The 10,637-nt window shown below is 40.2% G+C and overlaps 1 protein-coding gene across 4 annotated transcripts in view; it reads left to right on the top strand.

Annotated features, from left to right (window-relative positions):
• Positions 1–2,234: 2,234 nt before the first annotated feature.
• The window catches only part of LOC115584786 (solute carrier family 41 member 3), a 30,564-nt gene continuing 22,161 nt past the window's right edge, over positions 2,235–10,637 (top strand). Inside the window, exons 1-2 of one of the 4 annotated variants that reach the window (XM_030422514.1) lie at positions 2,235–2,426; positions 4,285–4,640. In XM_030422514.1, the coding sequence (XP_030278374.1) occupies positions 4,329–4,640 (312 nt within the window). In that variant the 5' untranslated portion in view covers positions 2,235–2,426; positions 4,285–4,328. Of the gene's footprint in view, positions 2,427–3,035; positions 3,224–4,284; positions 4,641–8,824; positions 10,410–10,637 lie in introns of those variants that run through there. The other 3 variants (XM_030422515.1, XM_030422513.1, XM_030422516.1) reach the window with 3 other exon arrangements.

Raw genomic sequence — 10,637 nt, 5'->3', positions numbered from 1 at the left:
ATTAAGCTTTATGTTACTAGAATCCAGCTGATTTGGTTAGATATGAATTCATGCTTCACATGCCTAAATTAACAGTGACAATCAGTGGTGTCCATCAGCCTGGGATATGATTCAAAAATGGAAGTTTGATACGTGAACACTGTTTGCTTACTGGAGTTTAGTTGAAATTGTGAAATCGGACTGCATCAAGATTAGGACTCACAATAAGGATATTGAGTTTAATGATTCTATGAGAGCTGTCCCTGACTTTACTTCCAGGCTCTGGTAAATTATACAATCCATATGTGCAGGTGGTGTGGGTGTACCAGGTGAGTTGACTGCAGAGGCACCTGACAGTACAGTCGTGTCCACTGCAGCATTTTTCGCACACAACAACTATAATAAAACTAAAATCTTACTTCCTCTGATACTGTTTTTATGTTATCTTGCATTTCTACCGTCAATTACGATCATTTGATCAGTTAGTTACCAAACAGTCCGGTCTTTTGCGCTGTGCTCCAGGGGATGGAATGTGAATGTGAGACAGTGCTACCTCTGATGTTTTAATATGAAGTGAGATTAAATCTGAGTTGCATCATTATGTGTAAAATAATGCCTTTCATATTTAAATTCTACATTTGGGCTTTAATTTACCACCTTTGTGTCGCCAGTTTCCACAGTTTCCACAATGTATGTATGCATGAGGAAAATAAATTGTTGTGATTTTTTTTTCTTCTCTTAGTTCCATATATGAAAAGAAAAAGTTGAACTGAAAAAAAACATTTTCTCATTTACCCCTCAGGGCTTCCGTAGTTCTGATTACAGTTCTAATTTCAATATTAAATAATAAATATTTGTATATCAATTTCAAATATAATTACTAAATTGAACATTAAAAAGGTTTTACCTATTAATTGTAAAGACCTCTCGCAGCTCGGAGTGTAGACACACTTTGGGAATCACTGCACTAAGGTATCAAAAATATAAGACAGGACACCTTGCTTATTGCAAAAGAAGAGGGTAAATGTCATTGAGCACTGAATATCTTTTTGATAATGAGTTATAATATAGCTATACCACCACAGTACAAAGCTGACACATTAATTATTGCTGGTACAGGTATGAGCTACAGCCAGCAGTTACAGCAGCTAGACATCAGATATGTCTTCAGAGCAAAAGTACAAGAAGACATTCTCACTCTGTCAACGAGATGAATAAAACACTCAAACGGAATCTGTAGACACAGACCTCTAAAGTATTAACACCATCACTGTGACATAAGCATTAAACGTGACAGTGATCAACGGTGAAAGGATCATCACGCTGCTTCATGTTACACAAGCAAGCTAGTGGAGGGCAACAAGTCAGACCTGAGTGACGTGACAGACGTGCCATGAGTCGAGAAGACATTCTTGATGAAAGATATTGATTACGTACTTCAATCACTTGCAAGTGGGTCATCCTTTAAGGGTAACCCCGAGAGTTTACCACATTCAAGTGTGTTTACAGCTCTTGGGGGGTGCCACTGCATCTGTGGAGCAAGTAGTATAAAGGTGATTGTGGCTCCAGAGGAAGCTGCGTGCAGAGAATTTTAAAAAGGATAAAAAAAAGGTGATATATTTTGATCAACTGTCTGTAATAAGTCGAAGAGTGCAATGATAGACCAGTGGCTGCTTCTCAAAACATGGTGCCTTCATTAGCCACAATGCAACATGGACATTGAGTGACATCACAGGAAGCAATTTATCAGATTACATGCAGCTTCCTCTGGAGTCACAAAATACTTTATGCTACTTTTGATTATCTTTTTCACTGATGCAGCAGTAGTCCCCGGGACCAGTAAACATTGAGTTGATATTCCCTATAAGATCAAAAGACGCTGATCTGTTTTTGAACCCTTCTCATTTTGCTGAAAACTGACTCCAACCTTCAACGTGACTTATCTGGTTCTAGTGTAACACCAGTTTCCGAGTCCACCTTTTACATTATAAATCAGGAGACGGCAGTGAGTTATCTGCTGTGCTGTAAAATGTGTTCTTTCTTTCGATGAATGAAAAAGTGACGGTGTTGTATCTGCCTGCTGCTGTCACCAGCCTACCAGAGATGGAAGGAGACAGGAGGAGGGATATCATTATCTGCCAATGCCATGAAATTCAAGACGGTTCTCCATGATGCATGCGCACTAGCTCACACTTTGCATGCACGCACGCACACACACACACACACACACACACACACACGCACACACGCACACACACACACACACACACTGAGATTAACGCACAGACGTATGGGCAAAAATGCCCGAGCAAACAGAAAGCGGAACATACACATAGCCCTAATATAGTCAGGCATTTACACTCACATGCACACAGCATAGCAAGCATACACACAGTTATTCTTGGGAGCTTGAGCTCACATCGCCTTCACACGCTCGGGACACAAAGGTAAGGACAATAAATCAAATCTTAGCCTCTAAAACAGAAACTTATCTCCACTGTGCATATTGTAAGCTTATTATCTATGGCCTAAGCAGCAGTAATGTGCTTTTCAAACATAAGTTAATGGTTTTGCTGAGCGAATGTCTTCATTTTCTATGCAGTTTTGGCAGCTCCAGCCGTAGACTAACCCTAACCCACTCACGTTAAGTCTCAGTGGGCTAATGTGTATGTGTCTGGGGAAAACCAAGGAAGTCCCTTCTAAAATAACTCCCCATGATTGTTCTTCACCTGTCCTTCTCATTGTAATTGTCACAATTGTAACATCTGTTAATATGATCAGTTTTTCCTGTTTTGGTGTCCTCAACATAAATAATTTTCAGCCTATTTGTTTTTATGAATAAAGATTGTATCATTCCTGACATGGCAGAATGTTTTTGTTTTTGTTTTTTTTCAAAGCATGTCTATCCATTGCCACTTAATTGTACTAAAACACCAGCGGCAGCAGTACTACTTTCCATCAAATTCATGCAGCTGCTCACTGTCTTCACGGGGGCGGGGCTACACGTTGGCACTACTCGAGCGTATATCCAATCAGAGAGCGCCTTGTCTTGTAACCTTAGTTACCGAAGCGGCAGTATTATGGTCTGTACACATGGCAGCTTCCAGTGGAGATGTTGTTTTGCATGATGTCAACAGAAGATATTTGTACATTTTATTGTTCTCACGGGCATGTTATGGGGCTGAACATAAACGAGGACATTTCGAGACATTTCCGGGACTCCGTCGTCGATATTTTGTGAACGGTATTTATATCTTTAACTTTAACTTGCTTACAGCATTTCAAACGTCAGTCATTTTACTTTGGGTTTGTCGCTGAATGAATGTGCTGCTGTCAGGCTTTGCTGCCAATAACAGACCCATGTATGAAACTCTTCGTCGTGTCGGGGTGAATGCTCAGCTACACTAAGGACGCAATGTTATCGTTTGCACTTGAACACTGCTGAACTGACATGGCAAGGGGTTAAATTAGGATGTGTCATGTGGGGGCTGAGGGGTGGGTGGAGGCTGTTCCACACCGTCCGATATTAACTTTTGACTCAGATGCTAGGCTCGCTAACCACTACATACTAGACACAGAGACACTTGGAGACATGTTGTCCCAAGAAAATGGTTGAGGTTCCTGATAACGATTATTCCCATTGCAATTTAGATATCCAAGTCTGAGGCAACACTGGTCCAATTTAACCCCTGATAGTGATAGGGGATAGTGTACATGTTTTTGACAGAACATTTGCCACAGTTTTGCACATTTGTCAAATAAATTGTAAAATTGTGTAATTAAATAATACAGTAATGTGACTTATAGGGTCTACCAATGGGAAGTTGAGGAGAGAGGCTTTGCAATTGTTCAAGGTGAACATTTAAGAGCTTATAATACAACAACATTTTTTTAATTGAAATATAGAAAAAGAACAGTTTTTCTATGTATGACAGTTGACAATGCTAATACAGGGTGGCTGTGGGTCCATGTTGCATCTTTTATTTCACTCACTTTGATATCAAACATTATTATTGGTCCACAGGGGTAACCATATCAACGAAACTGAAAGTTCCATGTCCATATTTTGATATAAAAATATTTATTTTTAAATTTACCTACTCAATGGAGTTTAAAGGATGACTGTTAAGTGTTGTATTTCTTTATTGATTCATGTCTACTAGCCTACTTTATTTTTGATTTGTCCAATAACCTTTTTCTGCTTTCTGTCAGTTTGCGGGCTTCATTCTTGTATAAAGGAGATTTTTGGGTACAAGCAGATTCAAAACAACCCACTTACTCTCCCATTTTATCCTGTATCACCAGATTGAGCCAGCACTGCCACACTCGTCATAGCCACCACTGCCATCATGCCCGGTGAGGATAAACCACAACAACATACCCGCCAGCGGAAAAAGAACAAAAAGTCCCGCTCCAAGGGGAAGAGCCCTGGTGGGAGTCCCACTGGCCGTCTGGGAGGTACCATAGACAGCCAAGATGACCTCCTCCTACAACCAGTTCCCCAACCTCCTCCTAAAAAAGTGGCGGAGGAGAGGCCAAAAGTGTCCGTTGCCAAAGTGGAAGAGGAGTCGTCCATTGCCATCTGTCTCCAGGTGCTTTTTCCCTACCTGCTGGCTGGGATGGGCATGGTGATGGCCGGCATGGTGTTGGACAATGTACAGGTTAGTGCACCATCACAAAGCTGGTTTTGAGACAGTAGTATTACAAATTTTATGAAATGACAGTGTGCACATTATACCACAATGGTGTCAGCTTGGTAGTGTTTTTACATTTACAGCAAAACTTGTAAAATTTGTCAAGCAATGTTATGCGTGCGGTAAATGACTTGCTTGTTTGTAAATGAAAAATCTGTATCTGTAGCTGGTGCATCCATAACCCTTACCGTGTACTCATTGTGCATGAATGGAGTCCTACACTAGGCTAGACGGGTATATTGCTAAAGATATTAGCGAGCTAGTGGCACAAGAACGGAAGAGAAATTGCAGCCAAAGTTTCCCAATCCGAACATGCTATCTTGCCAGCAGTGAGTACTAACAATAGCCATGTTTGTTGTTTACATTCATCATGACATTGATAGGTGTGTCCCTACATGTGACTGAGACATGAGGTAATTGGATATGGTAAGCGACAACAATGCGCTGCACTCAGACTACACTGCCTCTGAGCCGTCATTCAGCAGCTTGCTAATTCAGTAGCATTAAACACACAACCCATGAGCCAAAGAAGAAATAAGCGGCAGTGACAGACTTTTGTTTAGCAGCTAACCGAGTAGCAAGAAGCACACAGCCCCAGAGAGAAACAGAGCCACAGCAGCAGCCCCCTCCAGTGGCTAACAAACACAAAGCATGCATCTGTCGCACTTGGTATCCTTTTTTCCAAATGAGGTACATTTGTGATGGGTATTTTGCTGTGTTTTATATGACTGTTATTTAACAGAGTTAGAAATGTATGAATTTATTTGGTTAAAAGGCTAAGAGAGCTCGTGAATGTAATGAACTAGCCACTAACATATTTGGTCAGTGTGAGCTATTGGGCAGTCTGTTGGTGTAGTCAATGGGCAATATGTTTTCATGTGTTTCAGAAGAGTGGATCTGGAAGGAAGTCTTGAAGGAGGGGGTGGGATTTTTAGGGTTGGATACTTTGAAAACTTAGCTTGCTCTTACTGGTCTTACTAACGCAGGCTAAAAGATGGCTTAAAAATGCTGTAGATGATCCCTTCCTTTTTGCTGGAAAACATAATAAGGTGGTCCTTGTCTTTTAATTGATGTGGATTGCCTACTTTATGTGTGGCCCTGCTGTCTTTATGCTCTGCCAGGCGTTTGTTTAGCTGGGTTGCGGTGAATTAGATGTGCTGCTGTCTGCTTTGTAATTAGCTGGTACCTGTTTCCTCCTCTCTGTCGTCCACTGATTAACACACGTCTCTCCTCACATGGCTGATTCCCCCTCACTCCATCTGTTGCTCATCAGTATTTCCTCCACCCTCTCTCCTCTACAGTATCTGTTACCCTCTTATGTCTAATAGAGGATGATTAGTCATGAGTTTGGCCGAGGGCTGTGTCTCTGGCACAGGGGACAGTAGAAGGACATTGAGAGTAGCTTATCTGAGTGGAGAGGAGATAAAGACAAGAACAGTACACTTTCAGCAATTAGGATTGCTACTGCAGCCTGTGGTGGCTGTGGACCTTGTCTGAAGAAGTACATCCTGTTGTCATACCTACAGCGTATATCCCACATATTATGTCATACAGCCTGTCTGCCAACAGGCTTTTTTCAATTTTTGACCCTTGTGTTTTGCCATTGCTTTCCAATTAATCGCTCACTCAGCCTTACCAAGCTTTGCCTTAGTACTTAATTATGCTAATATATTTCTGACGCCTCCGTAACATTACTAAATGGACTCAAATGGAGCCTTGAAGCACTTGTTCTTAAACTAAACTGGTCATCATCACACCAAAATTATACACCCATGATGTCTTCTGTAAATAGCGGTTCTGTAGATGTAAATTTAAACCTCAAGGTGTCCATAGTTGGTCAGCCTCCCACAAGCCTGAGGCGTTACATGCTGTGAATGTTTGAGGCAAACAGATTTAATGCCAAACTGTTAGAACACACACCAAGCGTGTGGGCTGGCCAGAGACTATGATCATTATATTTATTAACATATATGAGCAAGCTGTGTAGGTGAGGGAGCAAAAAAAAAAAAAAAAAAATACAGTTTGTGCAGTCGAATGGGGCATTTATTTTTATTTATTTATTTATGTTGTTTATTTCGGGCATGTCAATTCATTAACATCACATTTCATCATTGTTCAAATAATACATGATCCATGAAAACTCCAAAGAACTCTTCTTGTACAGTCAGATACAGTCTCTTGTTTAGAATAAACATTTATCAAATGCATATTGATTGCTGATATCAGTCTCAAATGAACACTGGTGCTCTGGCTGCAGTTTAAGTTTAGCTTAAGTGTCACTTGTTCTAGGCTATCACACTTGGTTGTTAACTCTACTTATTGTTACTATGTTGTCGTAAATCATAGCAACATGATGCTCAAGTTTGGTTGTCCCACTGTGGGGGAAGAGTTAACTATTGTTGTTGTAAATCATGTTAAGATCAGTATACTTTGAGTAAAGGTCTGTTGTTACACTTTTGGTTATGATGACGATATAGTATTTGCCGTGAATGTTTAATTGAGTAGAATTTAAATTGTGCACATAAACAGGAATCCACTGACTTAATGTGATTCAGTCTTTAGCAATGCCACATGACAAGACAATAAAGGCAGACATGTTTGCTGGATGTGAAAGTTCTATGTACCAGTTAAACCAGGTATTACCTGTTGGCTTATGATTAGACAATCTATAAATTTGTAATACATGATTTATTGACTTGTTGTCAGATAAAATACATCATTTAAGAAAAATTTAAAACACATGAAAATCTGAAAAGTTTAATTTCTTACCTAGCCTAACTAGCACTAGATCTGAGGGCAGACAGTGGCTTTGTTTGCATGCTACTTGGAATGCAAACGAAATAGGGATGGGTCAATACCACTTTTTCATGTCTGATACCGACACCAATAGGACAACATTGAGTATCTGCTGGTACCGATATCAATCCCATTTATCCCTCTCTCAAACAACAAAGCTATAGATAAGAACATCTGTATGAAGCAGATTTGCTTAACATAGCCATTTAAAAACATGCTCAAACTGTAGAACAAATGTTCTGCTTCTCTAAAGGAAGAAATGGATAGAAAACATTATGAATCAGTTTTGCAGTAGTGCTGCTTCTTTTTATTTTGACTTCTTTATACACAGAACTACTAGCAGTAGCTCCTCTAGTTCAGTTAAAAACAACTTTAATTTACTATTACTTCTTCACGATAAAGCCCCCCATTATTTAGTCATTTTAAAGGACTTGGACTTTTATCAAGTTCATAGTGTTGAAGTTTCCAACGGTGCTGCTTGCCACCGAAACACACGCCTTCCATAATTTGCACTTTATGGCATGTCATGCATAGTTTAAGCATTTATTTAAGCGTTTAGGTACGGATTGGTTGGGTCCCTTAAACGTAATAATATAATGGAACAGAGCAGTTCTTATTTAAACTGAACTAGATTTCATTGTGTTTCATGGTGTTTATAGATTAGAACCTTTATTGAAATTACATTAAGATAACATCGCCTACAAGATCTCACAGGTTCTTCGGGATGTTCTAAAAAATATCTTGATAGATTATTTTAACACGGTAATTCCTTTCATACATCGGTTTCATTGCACAGGTTTTAAAGTGAGGTGCCACTGCAATAATGGCAACTTGTTTGCTTCTATCCTTTACTTTAGAAACACTAAGGGGTTGATAATGGAGGTGATAACACACAGCTTTAAAGGCAATAAAGATGCCTCAATAGTGTAGCTGGGATTAAATTAATGACTTTGTAATAGTAAGGAAAATAATAACTATTAAAGTAATTGTAAATATTTAGTATATTGTATCGTATATATAAGTATTTTACGCATGTTTGCATGAAAGCAGTGAAGAGAGAAGTGATTTTAAGATTCTTGTGACCTGAAAAGCTCTAAAATTAACATTTTAGGTCAGGGAAGCTTCCTAAAAAGCCCTGCAATCACACAGTACAGTACGTGTCAGTTTGGTGTTAGACAACAAGGAGGCACAGTGCCAGGACCTATGACAGGACCACACTGCAGATATAGCAGATGGACCGGAGGTAGAGATGGATGGACTGGATGGAGAGAAAGTATGAGTCATGATGTAGAGAGAGAGAGAGAAAGAGAGAGAGAGAGAGAGATTAGAAAAAGGGGGATGTGAGAGGGAGAAACGCAGTAAGACTGGCCGACGTAGAAAGCAGGATGTCACATGGAAAGAGGGAGGTGGGATGAGAGGCAGACACGCAGCAAGAAATAGCAGGAGGGGGAGTGCGAGTCAGTAAGCCGGTCGTTTCCCTCATGAGTTTGCATGTCGGGCAGCGCAGACAGCCCTTCCTCTTTCTATGCTACGTCACAGCAGAGCAGAGCGGAGGGAGCAGGACTACCCTGATGCTGACAGGAGGAAAGGAGCACTCCAGCCTGCCAGTAGCCGGCTGCTGCATCTTGTCAGTGGAGGACCTTTTAAATCACCTATTGACATCACGGAGCTCTTTTTGTTTTCTCTTCGACCTCATTGTGAGCCTGCCAAAAGAGAGGAGCTGGATCGACAAAGACACAAAGGAATTCTGCTGCTTCTAACTCTGAAGATCTTTTGGACTGTTCCTCATCTTCTTGCTGCTGTCAATCATTCAGTTGTCACAACCAGCTTTACTAGCATTTGAAGAATATAGGCGTGCCTTTACACTGGAGGTCAAGTGGATTTCAGACTGGATCAAATGAATTGAGCATAGACTCAATTAACACTAAAGTCCATTTAAAAGACTCTGAACTACATCAAATGGATTTGAACCCTCCATTGTCAAGTTCCTTCTCTCGTGTGGATGTCAAAAGCCATCTTACCTTGACTTAATAAGGCAGGTTGGTTGAAACAAACCCACATTTTGACAACTAACAAGGATCATCAGAGCTTGTAGATAGAGATTGTGACCTATGAGTAAGAAATGGTGGTAATGATTGTGCTGACAAATGGATACCTCATCACTGCTGACTCACGGCTGGGCCAAAGATGCCATGCTCCATTGCCCTCGAGTTACAGCCTTCAGTTTTGACTTTGACTGGGAAAAAACATAATTAATTGGAATAAATGGAAAATTAAGTGACAGGTCATTGTTTCCCCTGATTGTCATCTCTGAAAATCTGAAGACATGGAAGTAGCTAATTACTTGATTCTTTCTTCAGAGGTAAAAAGTCTTCAAGGTAAATTATTTGAATTACTTTCATTGTCAAGAATTCATTGTTAAGAGGGATTGAAGAAGAGCCTGAAATTTCTTTGGAATCCTTAGAGAGCAGGCCAACCATGCACTTACAAATCGTGTCTCTCAGTTCTCCAAAAAAAGGCCTCAGTGAAGGCTAAAAACCAATTTGCCCTTGATCTAAACCAAGGACAACAACATTGACTGTATTGGTTCTTCAGCATTCACCCTACTTACTTCGTAGAACAGGTGAAACTCAAACCAAGTTTGTTTGGACATATCAGAAGCTGATTTTTCCTTTACGGTTGGATTGTACTTACCGTTGGATAACTATACGTTGAAGAAAGTGCTTAAGTGACCTCTCATTCAACATGGTGGTGACTCGTCTGGAGCTGGAGCTACGCTACCAGGGCAAGAAGTTACGTGGCGTGACATGGAAGTTGACTCGATCAGAACACGGGTTCCTACCGGAGAGCTCCTGGCTTATTGCTGCCCAGGTCATAGTCCCCTACCTGGTGTCGGGGCTTGGAATGGTCTCCGCTGGTATTGTTATGGACCTCATTCAAGTATGGAAATCTAAGAAAAAAAATTTGTGCAATTTGTTTTGAGCAACTGATTTACAGATGGATGAATAGGGTTGGATTTCATCTAAAATGTTATAATACCAGTGCTTCTGACACCAGAACATTTACTAGAACGTATAATGTTATATTAGAGTTAAAAAGACAAATGCGTTTTCTACAAAAATCGTTCAAGAGAAACTTGAGTTCTTAAATGTAAAATGCTGTGACAAC

This window comes from Sparus aurata, chromosome 7, assembly GCF_900880675.1.
Source record: "Sparus aurata chromosome 7, fSpaAur1.1, whole genome shotgun sequence".
Classification (NCBI taxonomy): Eukaryota; Metazoa; Chordata; class Actinopteri; order Spariformes; family Sparidae; genus Sparus; species Sparus aurata.
The sequence above is the reverse complement of the archived record's forward strand: the minus strand, read 5'-3'. Positions and strand labels throughout refer to the sequence as shown.